The following is a 17,635-nucleotide window of genomic DNA, read 5'->3' as shown; positions in this document are numbered from 1 at the left end:
CAAAGCGGAATAGAGCATGGGGAGCATGACTTCCCTAGATCTAGACACTATGCTGGGCAAACGCTCTGATAGGGCAGAGCACAGCACAGCCAATTGCACCTTCCAGCCAGCTGATAACTCCAACCAATCAGCACAAAGCCAGCTCAGGGGGTGGGAATGGGAAATTTGAATTTGACAGCTCTGAATTTCTTATAAAAATGGCATTATTTTTCCGAACGAGTCATTTCAGCTCCTGGGCAAATGATTGCGGTCATCATCCGTTCCAGCTGGAATGAAATAAAACATCTCGGTGGCTTTCCTTCAAATTTGTGAGATTTATTTGGGAAAATAGGGAAAAATTCTTTCTGGGTTCTTAGTGTCTCGCCAGGTGTCTGGATCCTCTTTTTGGGTCTGGCTGGTTTTTGCTTTGGCAGGGCCTCCTAAATTCGTGTTCGACATCATCAAGAGGCCTTTTGGATTTCCTGGTTGTTCAGTGATTTGGAAATGCTGTGAACGCAGGAAGAGAGAGAGAAAGACCTAGGATAGCATTTCTCAACCTGGGGGTCAGGACCCCTGGGGGCAGGGCACAAGGGGTTTTTAGAGGGGTCACCAAAGACCAGCAGAAAACATATATTTCTGATGGTCTTCGGAACCCCTTTGGCAAAGAAAGCTGAAGATTTCTCTGCCTGTCCTTCTCTTTCTTTTTGGAAACAGATCGCGAATCCTCCTACCAAAAGCCCTCCTCTGCTGTGATTGGCTGGCTTCTCAGTTAGCCTCCTAGCCAAGGGAAGAGATGATTCTGAGATTCCAAGCAAACAGGAGAGAGCAGGTGTGCTCGGCACATGTCAGCGTGATGCACATGTGCAGACGAGGGAGAGCGTGCGAGGCTGGAGGAAGGCTCATGCCAACAAGTCCCTTCAAGGCATGGGGATTCTCTGTGGAAATTTTAGGCCCAATTCTATCGTTGGTGGGGCTTAGAATGCTTTTTGAGTGAACTATACATCCCAGCAACAACAACTCCCAAATGTCAAAGTCTATTTTCCCCAAACCTTACCAGTGTTCAAATTTGGGCATATTGAATATTGGGCCACATTTGGTCCAGATCCACCATTGTTTGGGTCCACAGTACTCTCTGGATGTAGGTGAACTACAACTCCAAAACTCAAGGTCAATGCCTACCAAACCTTTCCACTAATTTCTCTTGGTCATGGGAGTTCTATCACCAGGAAGGCCTGTGGGAGGAAACCCCGCAATGTTTATGATCCGAATTTTCCAGAAAGGACATCTTATTAATAAAATAAATGGGATAATTGTTTTTAATGTGCATGTATATACACAAACACATATATATACAGAGAAACACGTATCTTCATCTATATTCCCTCTCTCTATAACAGCGTTTCTCAACCTGGGAATCAGGATCACTGGGGGGAGTCAAGAGGGAGGTGTCAGAGGGGTCACCAAGACCATCAGAAAACACAGTATTTTCTGTTGGTCATGGAGATTAGTCAAGTTTGGCCCAATTCTATCATTGCTGGGATTCAGAATGCTCTTTGATTGTAGGTGAACTATACATCCCAGCAATTACAACTCTCAAATGTCAAAGTCTATTTCCTCCAAACTCCATCAGTGTTCACATTTGGGCATATTGAGGATTCGTGCCAAGTTTGGTCCAGGTCTATCATTGTTTGAGTCCACAGTGCTCTCTGCATGTAGGTGAACTACAATTCCCAAACTCAAGGTCATTGCCCACTAAACCCTTCCAGTTGGTCACAGGCATTCTGTGTGCCAAGTTTGGTTCAATTATATTGCTGGTGAAGTTCAGAATGCTCTTTGATTGTAGGTGAACTATAAATCCCAGCAATTACAACTTCCAAATGTCAAGGTTGATTTCCTCCAAATTCCATCAATGTTCACATTTGGACATATTGAGGATTCGCGCCAAGTTTGGTCCAGATCCATCATTGTTTGAGTCCATAGTGCTGTCTGGATGTAGGTGAACTACAACTCCCAAACTCAAGGTCAATGCCCACCAAACCCAGTATTTTCTGTTGGTCAGGGGAGTCCAGTGACCCTTCCAGTTGGTCACAGGCATTCTGTGTGCCAAGTTTGGTTCAATTCTATCGGTGGTGCAGTTCAGAATGCTCTTTGATTGTAGATGAACTATAAATCCCAGCAATTACAACTTCCAAATGACAAAATCAACCCCCCCCCCCCCCCATTCCCACCAGTATTCAAATTTCGGCGTATCAGGTATTTGTGCCAAATTTGGTCCAGTGAATGAAAATACATCCTGCACATCAGATATTTACATTACGATTCATAACAGTAGCAAAATGACAGGAAGTAGCAACGAAAATAATGTTATGGTTGGGGGTCACCACAACATGAGGAACTCGATTAAGGGGTCGTGGCATGAGGAAGGTTGACCTAGGAAAACTCTAGAGAATTTCAGTCAACGAATGAGAACACTCCCCAATATTTTCTTTGCACAGAAAGATTTATTTACTGATTTGCAGTATCTCAAATGAAGCGCTCTTGCTATTACAGCAACCGGGATTTGCAGAGATAGCTCTTGGGGATCTGACAATTGGCATCATTGAGTTTCTTATAACCTGAAAGGGAGAAAAAGGAAAGGTCAAGGATGCAATGGATACGGGCCATTTTTTATTTCCTATATGTGGAGGATCCACCGTGGGTTGCTGATTCTATGACTGTGCCCTCCAAACACAAATGCGCCCCAGCCCACTTCCTTGACTTCTGGTACTTAGATTTGAAAGTTTCCAAAGATAAAATTCCCACTGCCCCATGGGTCACATCCAAATCTGTAATTCTATTTTTCTTATCTTGCTATTCGTTGATTGTTGCATGTATTTTAAAGTTCTATGCCTTTGCAGTTAGATGGCTTTCCTTACTTTGCAGCTATTGGGTCAATTTATTGTCGAAGGCTTTCATGGCTGGAATCACTAGGTTCTTGTGGGTTTTTTTCGGGCTATAGGGCCATGTTCTAGAGGCATTTCTCCTGACGTTTCGCCTGCATCTATGGCAAGCATCCTCAGAGGTTGTGAGGTCTGTTGGAACTAGGAAAAAGGGTTTATATATCTGTGGAATGGCTGGGGTGGGGCAAGGAGCTCTTCCCTGCTGCAGCTAGGTGTGAATGTTTAGCTGATCACCTTCATTAGCATTTGAAGGCCTGCCTGAGCCTGGGAAAATCTGTTGCTGGGAGGTGTTAATCTGTGCCTGGTTTTTTCCTCTCTGTTGTTTAGCTGTTATAATTTTGGAGTTTTTTAATACTGGTAGCCAGATTTTGTTCATTTTCATGGTTTATTCCTTTCTGTTGAAATTGTCCACATGCTTCTTGTGGATTTCAATGGCTTCTCTGTGTAGTCTGACATGGTGGTTGTGAGCGTGGTCCAGCATTTCTGTGTTCTCAAATAATATATTTTGTCCAGGCTGGTTCATCAGGTGCTCTGCTATGGCTGACTTCTCTGGTTAGAGTAGTCTGCAGTGCCTTTCATGTTCCTTGATGCTTGTCTGGGCAATGCTGCTGCGTTTGGTGGTCCCTCTGTAGACTTGTCCACAGCTGAATGGTACACGGTAGACTCCTGCAGAGGTGAGAGGATCCCTCTTGTCCTTTGCTGAACGAAGCATTTGTTGGATTTTCTTGGTGGGTCTGTAGATTGTTTGTATGTTGTGTTTCCTCATCAGCTTCCCTCTGTGGTCAGTGGTTCCCTTGATGTATGGCAAGAACACTTTTCCTCTGGGTGGATCTTCATCTTTACTCTCGTGGCTTGTTCTTGGTCTTGCAGCTCTTCTGATGCCTGAGGTGGAGTCTCCATTGGCCTGGAGAGCCCAGTTGAGGGGGTTCAGTCCATCTTGAAGGAGGTGGGCTTCACAGATTCTTTTTGCATGGTCTGCCAAGGCTTTAATGGGGCTTCCTTTTTGACTTGGGTGATGGTTGGAGTTTTTGGGTCAATTGTTTGTCAATTATTATTAGGTTCCCTAGTCCCGCCCCCTTTTTGTGCTTTGGGGGGGAAGTGAGCCATTTTGTTAGTTAGTCTAAGCTAGGTTAACCAATGTGTAGGATGTGTGTAACTTCCCCTGTACAAAGGCTTCAACCTTTAGGCATCTCCAGGGAAAGAATGCCAGGGAAGCATTCCCACAGCTTTAAGCAATCCAGGGGAGAACAGCTTTAAGAACTCCAGGAAAACAGCCTTAAAGACTAAAGAGCTCCTGTTGGAGAACATCCACTGCCTTGCTGGTAGGTCCACTCGGCGTCTGAGAAGCAGTTCGGCCCGGTAGTGGAGCACGCATCAGCGAGGGTTGGATTTTAGTCAGCCTGGGAGAAGTTAAAAAGGGGAAATCTTCCTCTTAGGCCTGACAGATGAAGATATTAAACTAGATAAAAACGAGGATGTCATCCTCACCTACATAACCACAGCAGCGCGAATAACATTCGCGAAAAGCTGGAAGGACGAACAGGCGCCCAAAATTGAACAATGGCTCGACAAACTCTCGGAAATCAAAGACATGGACAAATTAACCTTTTTTTTTCTAAGAACCAGCTCCGGAAAGCCAATGAAGGAAACGGATTGGAAAGTAGTTGAAGACTATGAAACAGAAAGAGCTGAAGAAAGAACTGCTTAGGAACTGTAAGGAGAAGGCAAAATAAATAAAACTTCAGTAATAAAGGGTCAAAAGAAAATTAGGATCCCACTCTCGAACAGACGAGAGTTAATCGGGAGACTATAAATTAGCAAATACGAGCACAGTCTGGACTCAAAACGGAAGTCAACCTTTTAATTCAGTTTAAATGACAAACCACTACCCCCTTCTTCCCCCTCACCCCTCCCCCAGTTCTTCTTAGGGAAGACTGGATGTGAGTACCATGGAGTATGGATGGATGAGTGAATGTATGAGTGGGCTTATAGATTCACACATATACACCCCTCCCTTTTCCGTTCCATGTTCTTGATCGCTAAGGTATGTAATGAAGATATGTATGTATGTATGTTTTATACTTGGAAATTTAATAAAGATTTATTTTTTTAAAAAGGGGGGAATTTTCCTTTAAAGAAAAAGTTATTGAAGATAGTGCCTGTCCCCTGTGGACAAGATTGAGAGAACCAATATTTTATCAAGAAAGCCTTGAAGTTCCTGTTTGATGATTTCATTAATAAAGGACTTTGTTGTATTTCTCAAGCCATCTGAAGATTCTTTTGTAAAGGAAGCCCCTGAGAACTTCTCCTTGGGCCCCCTGGCTTCCCGGTGGGCAAAGGTTACACATCCTATTTTAAAGCCAACCAAATACAGGCACAGCGGCGACAGAACAGTTTCTGCCTGGAAGTCTGGTGGCATCACCTTCTCTTGATGTCTTCAAACAGAGGCTGGATGCCTGCCAGGCAGGAGGACTTGAATAGTATCCTCCTGCCTGGCAGAAGAGGGTTGGACTGGGTGGCCCTTGCACTCTCCAAGATTCAATGACCATATATCTTTAAATTATCACTGAGACTTCTGAGTACTCCAAGTCCTCCATTGCTACCCTCCGAGTCCTTCCTCACCTTCCCCAATGGTTGTGTGGGCGCAATATTCCTTCCCGTTTTTGTTGTTGGGCTCCCCGATATTCCAAGGGAAGAAACTCAGCGGAGTCCGATCTACCCAGGTCCATTGTCCGGTCTGAGAAACAAAGCGAAGAAAGAAGCAAAGATATAAAAGCTAGACTCTGGTGAGTGTCCAGTAACTGAGTTTCTCCCTTTCTTTGGCTCTCGGACATCACTTATTTATTATTTATTTATTTGCTATATTTATATACCACCCCCCTCATCCCACAAGCGACTTGGGGTGGTGTACAGTCAACACCAGAAACATAAAATACAATAAAAACAGTTAATTAAATATAAAACCAGATAAAACAACAATATCAATAAAAACATGTATCCGTTTGAGTCTCCTTGTTAAAAATGTTCTGTTTTTTCCCCCTCTATGTCATATTGTGTTTGCAAACGCTTGCTCAAAAAGCCAAGTCTTGACTTTTTTTTTGAAATGTTAAAAGGGAAGGGGCCGGTCTAATAGCCCTAGGAAGGGCGTTCCACATCCGAGAGGACACCACTGACCACAGCTACACTTGCATCTCGAACCTGGGACAACTGTGATTCCTGAGATCTTTAGGCTGTGTTTGGAAGCAGTGATGAGTTGGCTGTGAGCGAGCAGACTCAAAGGGAATCCCGCAAAAACTGAGATCCTCTGGCCCGGCCAGCCGCCAGAATTAACCCAGTCTCTGCCTGATTTCGATGGGGAAGCTCTGGTTCCGCCTGCCCCTGTTCAAAGCCTTAAAGGGGTTGTGTTGGACTCATTGCTGACGATGGAGGCCCAGATCACGGCCATAAGGAAGCAGGCCTTTTTTCATCTTCGCCAGGCAAGGAAATTGGCATCCTACCTTTCGGTAGAAGCATTGGCAACGGTAATCCACGCAACAGTCACCACGAGGTTGGACTATTGCAATGCCTTCTATGCCGGCCTTCCGAAGTCAACAACCCAGAAGATTCGGATGGTCCAAAATGCGGCGGCCAGGCTGCTAGCAGGATCATCCTTAAGATCCCATATTACACCGATTCTGCAACAACTGCATTGGCTACCCATAGAACGTCGGATCTCTTACAAGATTCTGATCCTGACATTTAGAGCTCAAAATGGCCAAGGACCTTTCTATCTTAAGGACCGCCTCATTCCTTTTCCTCATCAGTGGTCACCTCGATCCACCCAGGAAAATCTCCTCTACATCCTGGGCCCTAGGGAGGGAGGGACACTTGGAAGCTACACGGCATCGTAGAGCTTTTTCGACCTATGCTCCAATTCTGTGAAACTCATTGCCTCCATACATTAGAGCAATGTCAGAGTTGCGACCTTTTGTAAAGGCGCTCAAGACTTGGCTGTTTGGTTGTGCATTTAAGTGATCAGATCTAATTTGCCAAATGGTCACTGTTGAATGTTTTTATGTTGAATGTTTTTATATTGTGTAAATGCTATTTTAGACTGTAAGTCGCTCGAAGCACCTTGGTGGAGAGCGACTAATTAAGAAATAAAGTGAAGTGAAGTGAAGAAGGCCCTGTCTCTCGTCCCCACCAGACGTAATTGTGACGTAGTCTTGTAGTCTGTCTGCTCAATCTTCTTCCAGCAGCTGAGGATGACATCTATTGTTTCATCTGCTTCCTTGCAGAGTCTACACTTGGGATCTGTCATTGACTTTTCAATTCTGGCTTTGATGGCATTGGTTCGAATGGCTTGTTCTTGGGCTGCCAGAATCAGGCCCTCCTTTGTCTCCGTTTTCAAAGTTCCATTTGTGAGCCACAGCCAGGTTTTTTCTTTGTCAATTTGACTCTCTGGTTTTTAATTAATTAATTAATTAATTAATTATTATATTGATTTATCCCCTGCTTTATCTCCCCTGAAGGGCGAGTCATAACCATCTGAGGCATATTGCAAAGGGGTTTCACCAGCCATTTATTTATTTATCGTGTCATCAGCAACCAGACAATTGTATTACATTTTTAACAAAATTTTAACAAACAGACAAAACAGAGTTTGCAAGCTTGGTAGTGGATTAATTGTCCTTTGACCAGTCTCTGTCCCCTTGGAGTGCTTCCGGTGTTGCTGCAAGAAGGTCCTCCCTTGTGCATGTGGCAGGGCTCAGGTTGCATTGCAGCAGGTGGTCAGTGGTTTGCTCCTCTCCACACTCGCATGTCGAGGATTCCACTTTGGGGCCCCATTTCTGAAGGTTGGCTCTGCATCTCGTGGTGCCAGAGCACAGTCTGTTCAGCGCCTTCCAAGTTGCCCAGTCTTCTGTGTGCCCAGCGGGGAATCTCTCATTTGGTATCAGCCATTGATTGAGGTTCTGGGTTTGAGCCTGCCACTTTTGGACTCTTGCTTGCTGAGATGTTCCAGCGAGTGTCTCTGTAGATCTTAGAAAACTATTTCTTGATTTAAGTCATTGACGTGCTGGCTGATACTGAAACAGGGGATGAGCTGGAGATGTCTCTGCCTTGGTCCTTTCACTATTGGCTGCTACTTCCCGGCGGATGTCAGGTGGTGCAATACCGGCTAAGCGTATAATTTCTCCAGTGTGTAGGGCGCAGACACCCTGTGATAATGCGGCATGTCTCATTAAGAGCCACATCCACTGTTTTAGCGTGGTGAGATGTGTTCCACACTGGGCATGCGTACTCAGCAGCAGAGTAGCACAGCGCAAGGGCGGATGTCTTCACTGTGTCTGGTTGTGATCCCCAGGTTGTGCCAGTCAGCTTTCGTATGATATTGTTTCTAACACCCAATTTCAGCCATTGTCCCTTACGGAGGACCTGTCAGCAGGTGGCTATATAAGAGAGACCAAACATTCCATCTTTCTCTCTCCTGCGTGACTCTTTGTGAGTATCTGTGTATTTTATATGTGACTTTTTGAGGATCTAATTTTTGTAAGGAAATGCCTGAAAGTGGATCTGCGTATCCTGATTGTACATTTGTATATATTGTAATGGTGAGGATTAAAGCCTCCGGATATTTTGGACAAAAATCTGAATCAGTGAGTTTTCTAAACAGTGTGTAGATAAGGTCAGATGCTTGCAGTTGGACTCTGCTGTATTCTTCCTGCTTCTGGGATACTTGCTATCCAGAGCATAGTGGTTCAGGGAAGTTGTGATTTGGAAAGTATAAATCAGTGTTTCTCAACCTGGGGGTCAGGACCCCTGGGGGGGGGGGTCATGAGGGGGTGTCAGAGGGGTCCCCAAAGACCATCAAAAACCACAGTATTTTCTGTTGGTCATGGGGGTCTGTGTGGAAAGTTTGGCCCAATTCTATCATTGGTGGGGTTCAGAATGCTCGTTGATTGTAGGTGAACTATAAATCCCAGCAACTACAACTCCCAAATGTCAAGGCCTATTTTCCTCAAACTCCACTCGTGTTCACATTTGGGCATATTGAGTATTCGTGCCAAGTTTGGCCCAGATCTATCATTGTTTGATTCCACAGTGCTCTCTGGATGTACGTAAACTACAACTCCCAAACTCAAAGTCAGTGCCCACCAAACCCTTCCAATATATTTCTGTCGGTCATTGGAGGCCTGTGTGCCAAGATTGGTTCAATTCCATTGCTGGAGCTCAGAATGCTCTTTGATTGTAGGCGAACTATAAATCCCAGCAACTATAACTCCCAAATATCAAAATCAATCCCTTCCCAACCCCACCGGTATTCAAATTTAGGCATATTGAGTATTTGTGCCAAATTTGGTCCAGTGAATGAGAATACATCCTGCATATCAGATATTTACATTACAATTCATAATAGTAGTTCTGAAGTAGCAACAACAATAATTTTTATGATTGGGGGTCACCACAACATGAGGAACTGTATTACGGGGTCACAACCTTAGGAAGGTTGAGAACCACTGGTATAAATCATTTCATGAACCCATCCCATGACAACATCATTAAAACCCAATAAAAGCTCTATTAAACGACATACAACAAGATACACAGAGTTAGAAATGGCAGAGGCAACCTGCCGTTGTGGACCAGAGTCGTGGGCACTCACCCTCCGGGCGTCCTCCAGCCCAACCCAGATGTCATCCACGTCCTTAAAGTTGGCGAGGATATATTTGGCCACCACGTCCCACTCGGCTTTGGTTTGAAAGGAAGCCAGGTGGCCGTGTTTGCCGAAGGTTTGACAATCCACCTGAAATATTATAAGAAAGGTGGATAAACAGACAAGTTTATGCTGCAACAAAGAAGCAGTAAGTCTTTTGAGCAAATCTTTTTGTTGCAGTTTTCAAGAACTATTTACAATACAGGGTTAGTCAAAATGAATAGGCCAATAAGAAAATTAATTGTACCCGAATGTATGTTTACTGTAACCAAACCACAGCTACGTAGCGACAGATAAACTATCAAAAATTTTTTTTGAGCAACACATATGTACGTTAATGCCGCTAGGCGTCGCTAGGAGTCGCTGTTTTCAAAATGGCGGAATCAGGCAAAGAGAAGGCGTTTTGTGTGATGACATTTGCTAAAACAATGTCAGTAATTACGGTCCAGCGAGAATTTCGAGCCAAGTATGGCAAGGAACCACCTCATCGACATTCCATTGCGAGGTGGGTAAAGCAATTTGAGGAGACGGGCTGCTTATGCAAGGGTAAAACCACAGGACGACCGCGTGTCTCCGAAGACACAGTGGAATCCATTCGTGCATCCTTTCAACGAAGTCCCCAGAAGTCGACAAATCGTGTTTCCATGGAATTGAACGTTCCGCAAAAAACTGTGTGGCGCGTGTTACGCAAACGTTTGCAGTTCAAGCCGTATAAATTGCAAATGGTGCAGATTTTGAAAAAAGGTGACTATTCGAAACGACACGATTTTTGCGAATCAATGCAGCGAAGACTAGAGGAGGAAGGCTTTGCCAACAGACTGGTCTTCAGTGACATTATAATCCAGTTTAAAGCAGATAATGCGAGATTTTACACAGCAGTAACGTACATGTGTGTTGCTCAAAAAAAACTTTGATAGTTTATCTGTCGCTATGTAGCTGTGGTTTGGTTACAGTAAACATACATTCGGGTACAATTAATTTTCTTATTGGCCTATTCATTTTGACTAACCCTGTATAATATTTATTCTGTACACACACACACACACACAAATAAACCCATGACATTTTTGTGGGAATTTTGTGTAGAATAAGCCCCAAATTGCAAAAAATTATCATCAGTCCAAAACTTCAAGGAACAGGTTCTTTTGACCATGTTTTCATCATTTTCTGATATTCTCCCCATCCAAAATAAGAACAAAGTTTGTCATATATAATTTGGAAATTGGGGTTAGAGGTAAATACACACATTAGTAGGGTTCCCCTCTGCACTTACAACTTTGAATGTTGGAGATGGTGGGAGTTGTAGTTTTAACGTTGAACGTTAAAGGTGAACGTTGGCCACTAGATTGGCTTTTTAGTTGTTATTGTATTAATTGAATGTTTTAACTATTGTGGTTATTGCTGTTATGTATTTTATCTGTTGAATTGTTGGCATCGAATTGTGCCATTTGTAAGCCGCCCTGAATCCCCCCTAGGGGGTTGAGAAGGGCGGGGTAGAAGCTCCTGAAATAAAAAATAATAATAATAAAGGTATTTTGCCTTCACTGCCAAAGAGTGCTGATGCCATACAAAGGAACAAAAAAGGAACAAAATGGCTTCTTGCTTCCTCAACTTCTGTGGGAGCACAACTGCCACTTGAGTTCAGGCCCTGGCTTATATAGGGTAAACAGGAAGCAGCAACGACTCACTCTGACTCACTTTGAGAACAATGAGCCTCGCCCCGCCTCTCAAACAAAGCAAACACTCAGCAGCTAATTTTAAACACTCACTCAGACTCCTAGTGCCCCCTAAGACAAGGCTTACCTGAAGCAGAAAGGAACAAAATGGCTTCTTGCTTCCTCAACTTCTGTGGGAGCACAACTGTATAAAACTGTACAAAAGTATAAATCCCAGGATATGCTAGCATTGAGTCATAGCAGTTAAGGTGGTGTCGAACTGCATTCATTCAACAGTGTAGATGCAACCCCAAGTCTTCCTTCTTACCTCTGCCTCTGGCCAGCTCGATTTCTGGGGAACTACCCCAAAGCAACGGTTCAGATGTTGGATCCAGCTTTCAGGACAGACACCTGCTTCAAAGCCTGGCCACAGAGGAGAAAAACACATAGTCAAGAGCTAGAGTGTTCGATATACAGGAAAAAGCACAATCAAAGCCTCCCAGGCAAATGTCCATCCAGCCCTAGTTGAAAAGCTCCCAAGGAAGGAGCTTCCACCAGATTCTGAGGCAGAGAGTTCCACTGCTGAACATATAGTCAAGAACTGTAGAGTGTCCAACAAGTCCTTTGGGGAGAAGGAGGGAGAGAAGAACCAAAGGGGACCTCTACTAGTCATAGAATCATACAATCATAGAGTTGGAAGAGACCACATGGACCATCTAGTCCAACCCCAATCTGACATGCGGGAAAAGCTCAATCAAAGCCTCCCAGGCAAATGGCCATCCAGCCCTAGTTGAAAAGCTCCCAAGGAAAGAGCTTCCACCAGGCTCTGAGGCAGAGAGTTCCACTGCTGAACACATAGTCAAGAACTGTAGAGTGTCCAACAAGTCTTTTGGGGAGAAGGAGGGAGAGAAGAATAAAAGGGGACCTCTACTAGTCATAGAATCATACAATCATAGAGTTGGAAGAGACCACATGGAACATCTAGTCCAACCCTTAACCAGACAAAATTCTATAATAACATAAATCTAAACAAAACATCCACATTAGTGTACAACAGCCAGCAAGGGTTCACAAAATGGTATGGGTTGGTTATGTATCAAATAAAGCCATTGGGCTGGCATGGAAATCTCAAATACAAATAGTTCTCAACCAGAGTCCCAGCAACGATCTCTCAACCATCTATTCCTCCTCCTCTCCATATGCTAGTGAGCAAAAGTGGGTCTTCAGTTGTTTTTTTAAAGGAGAGGAAGGAGAGGGGCCAGCTTTATTTCTTTAAGGAGGGAGTTCCAGAGGTGGGGGGTGACCATGAAGAAGGCCCTCTCTCTCGTTCCCACTAGCTGTGCTTTGGATGGGGTGGGACTCAGAGGAGGGCTTCCTCTGATAACCACAGTGCCCGGGCTGATTTGTAAGAGGAGATATGAGTGTGTTGGGACTCAGCCTGTGATTGATGAACCTGAGCCTCTGCTTGAACCTGTGACTGTGTTTCAGTCTCCGGATGTTTCTGTGTCTGATGTGGGTAATGAGAAGGGAAATCAGTCCCCTGTTGAGTCTGATGTGGGGGATGCTGGGACTAACTCTGAGGTGCAAGATGGAGACACTTTGGTCAATGAGTTTCATGCAGACACTGACAGAGAGGTTTCGGTGCAAAGGGCAGATTCTCATGAGAATGCTTCTGTCAGGCCTTGGAGAAAGGTTTACTCCCTCCGCCTGTGAGCTCTCCAGATTCTAGTTTGGAAAACAGACTGACACCTTCTAAAGTTAATGAGGAGCCAGATAAGCAGAGTCGGCAGCTGGAGATTAGCCAGAATCGACAAGAGGCCCAATGTTTACGTAGATCCGAAAGAATTAGTCAACTAAAGTCAAAGATTGTTGAAAAATGAAACCAGTTTTTGGGATTTAAGGTTTGTCTGTAGAAAATCTTGTCAGATCAGGCATCGTTTGGAAACCAAGTATAGCCTCATGGAATCCCTGTTCAAGTCATCTCGTCTTCATGGATTTTTCTAGCTTTTTCAAAGTGACTAGCAACATCTGGTCTGTTCTTGCTTCTGGTTTAATTCCTGTTTGAATATCATTCCCTTGGATTATATGTTCATGTTTTTTGGATATTGTTTTTGATTGCTACGCTTGGACACTGTTTCATCTGGCTGCCTTGAATGCCTTATTGCTTTTGGAATCTTATCTATCTTTACAAGCATTTAACGAACCCTTAGCATTATGTCCTCTAAAAGCACTTTATACTGATTTAGGGCTGCTTGTACGTTTCCACCAACGTCCCACCTTCTCTATCTTGCTTATGCCCAACATTATATTTTTAACTTTAATTACATTCGGCCCAGCCATAGATTTTAAATTTATTTTGTGCTATTGTTCAATGTTTATGCTATTTATGTATGAGTTTTATTTTTAATTGCTTTGTATTCGTATTTGTATTTTGCTTTGTATTGTGGTTGTTATTGCATGTATTGATGTATTGTGGGCTCGGCCTCATGTAAGCCACACCGAGTCTCTTGGGAGATGGTAGTGGGTTATAAATAAAGTTTTATTATATTTCATTATTATTATTATTATTATTATTATTATTATTATTATTTATTTATTTATTTTTACTGGCTCTTTTGCTAAGCTTTAATAAAAACATTTGTTCCTTCACTCAACGTGTAGTGTGTTTATAGTCAGAGGGGTAATTTCCTGTTCTGGAGTCCAACAGAGTATGCATATGTATGTGTGTGTGTGTGTGTGTGTGTGTGTATGTATGTATGTATGTATGATTTAATAAAATTATATACAATAAAGCCATGCTTTAGCACGGCAGGTTAACTGCCAGCTGCAGTAAATCTTGCCAACCAAAAGTTTGACAGTTCGAAGCCCGGATCAGGGTGAGCTCCTGGCCTTTAGCCCAGCTTCTGCCTACCTAGCAGTTTCAAAAACAGCAAGGTGAGTAGATAAATCAGTACAGCTTAAGCGGGGAGGTATTAAAGGCACCCATAAGGAAATGCCAGAAAAATTCCAGCAATTTGATCAAAGAGGAAGCTTACAAACAAAGCTCTTTGGCAGGACAAGTGGAGAGACAGCACCCCCGTGTGGCCAGAACCGAGCACAGCCTCCAAGATGCCAAAGATGGGAAAGCCTATATATACACCTCTATCTAAGTTCTTGGTGGGATGGGCATCCCAAGCCCCCTTCCCTCTCTCCTGAGGAATCTGTACAAGGACCAAGTAGCAACAGTCAGAACTGACCACGGAACAGGAGACTGGTTCAAGATTAGGAAAGGCGTACGGCAAGGCTGCATCCTCTCACCCAACCTTTTTAACTTGTATGCAGAACACATCATGCGAGGATGTGCGGGGCTTGAGGAATGCAAAGCTGGGGTGAAAATTGCTGGAAGAAACATCAACAACCTCAGATATGCAGATGACACCACTCTGATGGCCGAAAGCGAGGAGGAGCTGAGGAGCCTTCTAATCAAGGTGGAAGAAGAAAGCGCAAAAGCCGGGTTGCAGCTAAACATAAAAAAAACCAAGATTATGGCAACAAGAATGATTGACAACTGGGAAATAGAGGGAGAAAACGTGGAGGCCGTGACAGACTTTGTATTTCTAGGTGCAAAGATGACTGCAGACGCAGACTGTGGCCAGGAAATCAGGAGACGCTTCCTTCTTGGGAGGAGAGCAATGTCCAGTCTCGATAAAAGAGTAAAGAGTAGAGACATCAGACTGGCAACCAAGATCCATTGCCTAGTCCAAGCCATGGTCTTCCCTGTAGTCACCTACGGATGTGAGAGCTGGACCTTCGGGAAGGCTGAGTGAAGGGAGAGAGATGCTTTTGAGCTGTGGTGTTGGAGGAAAGCTCTGAGAGTGCCTTGGACTGCGAGAAGATCCAACCAGTCCATCCTCCAGGAAAGAAAGCCCGACTGCTCATTGGAGGGAAGGAGACTAGAGACAAAGTGGAAGTCCTTTGGCCACATCATGAGGAGACAGCAAAGCCTAGAGAAGGGAATGATGCTGGGGAAAGGGGAAGGGAAAAGGAAGAGGGGCCGACCAAGGGCAAGATGGAGGGATGGCATCCTTGAAGTGACTGGACTGACCTTGAAGGAGCTGGGGGTGGTGACGGCCGATAGGGAGCTCTGGCGTGGGCTGGTCCATGAGGACACGAAGAGTCGGAGACGACTGAACGAATGAACAACAACAACATCTATGTACAGTTGTCTCTCTTGTCAGTGTATAATGGCATTGAATGTTTGTTCGTATATGTGTTCTGTGATCTGCTCTGAGTCCCCTTCGGCGTGAGAGGGGCGGAATAAAAATACTGTAAATAAATAAATATTTTTTAAACAAAAGAAAAAAAGGGATTAGATTACCCATTGACCAGATGACTAGATGCTTCTCTATGATTTATGTTATAACATTTTGATCTTACCTTTTTGGGTATATGGTTTTAACTATATGCTTTAATCTGTTTTGCAAGACATCCATCTCAAGTCTTACAAAAACAGATACAATTTTTTGGGGAAAAGATAAGGGATGGATAGGTTTATTCATTCGGAAAATGTGTTTCTGGCATAGAAAACCCAGCTCTGAGGATATTATTTACCTTGAAAGAAGAGGATGGCGATCAGGAAAGTGCAAAGGGAGAGGTGGGAAACCTTTTTCTGTGCCATTAGTACCTACGGAAAGGGAATAAACATAGTGATAAGGTTGGCAGCAACAAAACACATGGTTAGGTTTAATGAGTGGGATTTCTCTTTTCCCCTCTAATTAATGAATATATATATATATATATAAAATGTAATGTTCATTTGTGAGATTAACAGAACTCAAAAACCACTGGACGAATTGACACCAAATTTGAACACAAGACACCTAACAACTCAATGTATGTCCTTCACTTAAAGATAATCAATTTTGTCATTTGGGAGTTGTAGTTTCTGGGATTTATAGTTCACCTACAATCACAGAGCATTCTGAACCCCACCAACGATGGAATTGAACCAAACTTGGTACATAGAACTCCCATGACCAACAGAAAATACTGGAAGGGTTTAGTGGGCCATGTCCTTTGTTTTTGGAGTTGTAGTTCACCTACATCCAGAGATCATTGTGGACTCAAACAATGATCGATCTGGACCAAACTCTACACAAATACTCAATCTGCCCAAAAGTGAACACTGGTGGAGTTTGGAGAAAATAGAATCTTGACATTTGGGAGTTGTAGTTGCTGGGATTTATAGTTCACCTACAATCACAGAGCATTCTGAACCCCACCCATGACAGAATTGGGCCAAACCTTCCACACAGAACCTCCATGTGGGCCACAGCAACGTGTGGATATAAGCTGTACCCTGGCCACACGTTGCTGTGGCTCTCAGAAAACAGAGGTATTCCAGATATGAAACAATCTAGACTAGGGAACACCTCCCCACAAAGGTTTCCCACAAGCAGGAAGAAGCCAGGCTTTTAAGCTGCAAGGCTTTTCATCCTCAGAGGTTTGTTCAGAGGTCAGTTGGAAATGAGGGAAGTGGAGTATACCTATTTATCTATCTATCTGTATCTGTGAATAATGCCCAGGTTGGGGGTGAAAGTGCTCATGAGGGGAAGCATCCGTTCTTAGCTATTCGGGGCCTTTTACTCTGTGTTTAAAGAGCATTTTGTCATACCTGCCTGTGGCTTTCATGGATCGTTAGGTCCTTGTTGCTTTATGTTTATGTTTTTTTTTTGTTAGTGATAGTCACTCCTTGTGTTGTGAGATGTTTCGTTGCCAAATTTGGTGTGATTTTGTTCATTGGTTCTTTTGTTTTGAATGTACTCATTATGCACAGAACATTTATATAGATAGATAGTAGGGCTAGGCGGTTTCATTTCGTTAATTCGTAATTCGTTAATAATTCGTTAATTTTTCCAATTACAAAACGATAACGAACCATTCTGGAGCAATTTTTTAAAAAAACGAATTTTTAAGCACGTTTTGCAAATGCTTCGTATTTTGTTATTGTATTCGTTTCGTTATTGTTCTGAGGTCGTTTCGTTATTATTTCCGCATGTCTGGGGCAAGTTTTTTGTTTAATTAGTGAAAAAAAATTATAATATCACACCAACAGTCAACAACAGAAGGAGAGGGAAGCTTCAGAAGTTTTTGGAGGTTTTTTAGCGTATTTCGCGGTCGCGTCCGCCATTAACGAATCGATTCGTTATTGTTTCGGAAATCGATTCGTTAATGTTTTGTAATTTTTTTTCACATTTACGAAATTTCGTAAATATCGAACTTTTTAAAAGGAAAATTTCGTAATTATTTTAAATAACGAAATGCAAAAAACCCCAAAAAACGAATCGATTTTAGAAACAAATTTTTCCGTTGTTACCCAGGCCTAATAG

At 43.3% G+C, this 17,635-nt stretch overlaps 1 protein-coding gene across 1 annotated transcript; it reads right to left on the bottom strand.

Moving 5' to 3' along the window:
- Positions 1-2,460: 2,460 nt before the first annotated feature.
- LOC132775528 (C-type lectin BfL-2-like) lies at positions 2,461-15,924 on the bottom strand. The gene is made up of 5 exons (XM_067468408.1): positions 15,858-15,924; positions 11,596-11,690; positions 9,562-9,702; positions 5,541-5,655; positions 2,461-2,594 (listed from the first exon to the last, which is right to left on the bottom strand). Exons 1-5 carry the CDS (start codon positions 15,922-15,924, stop codon positions 2,524-2,526), a joined length of 489 nt encoding a protein of 162 aa, XP_067324509.1. The 3' UTR covers positions 2,461-2,523.
- Between the last annotated feature and the right edge of the window lie 1,711 nt (positions 15,925-17,635).

Source organism: Anolis sagrei, chromosome 5, assembly GCF_037176765.1.
Source record: "Anolis sagrei isolate rAnoSag1 chromosome 5, rAnoSag1.mat, whole genome shotgun sequence".
NCBI classification, from domain to species: domain Eukaryota; kingdom Metazoa; phylum Chordata; class Lepidosauria; order Squamata; family Dactyloidae; genus Anolis; species Anolis sagrei.
The sequence above is the reverse complement of the archived record's forward strand: the minus strand, read 5'-3'. Positions and strand labels throughout refer to the sequence as shown.

Excerpts from the sequence above, each read along its gene's own strand:
- LOC132775528 (XM_067468408.1), bottom strand. The coding sequence starts at position 15,924 with ATGGCACAGAAAAAGGTTTCCCACCTCTCCCTTTGCACTTTCCTGATC. Across the intron at positions 9,703-11,595 it reads CGAGCTGGCCAGAGGCAGAG|GTGGATTGTCAAACCTTCGG; the intron begins GTAAGAAGGAAG and ends ATAATATTTCAG. Across the intron at positions 5,656-9,561 it reads GGCTGGAGGACGCCCGGAGG|ACCGGACAATGGACCTGGGT; the intron begins GTGAGTGCCCAC and ends TTTGTTTCTCAG.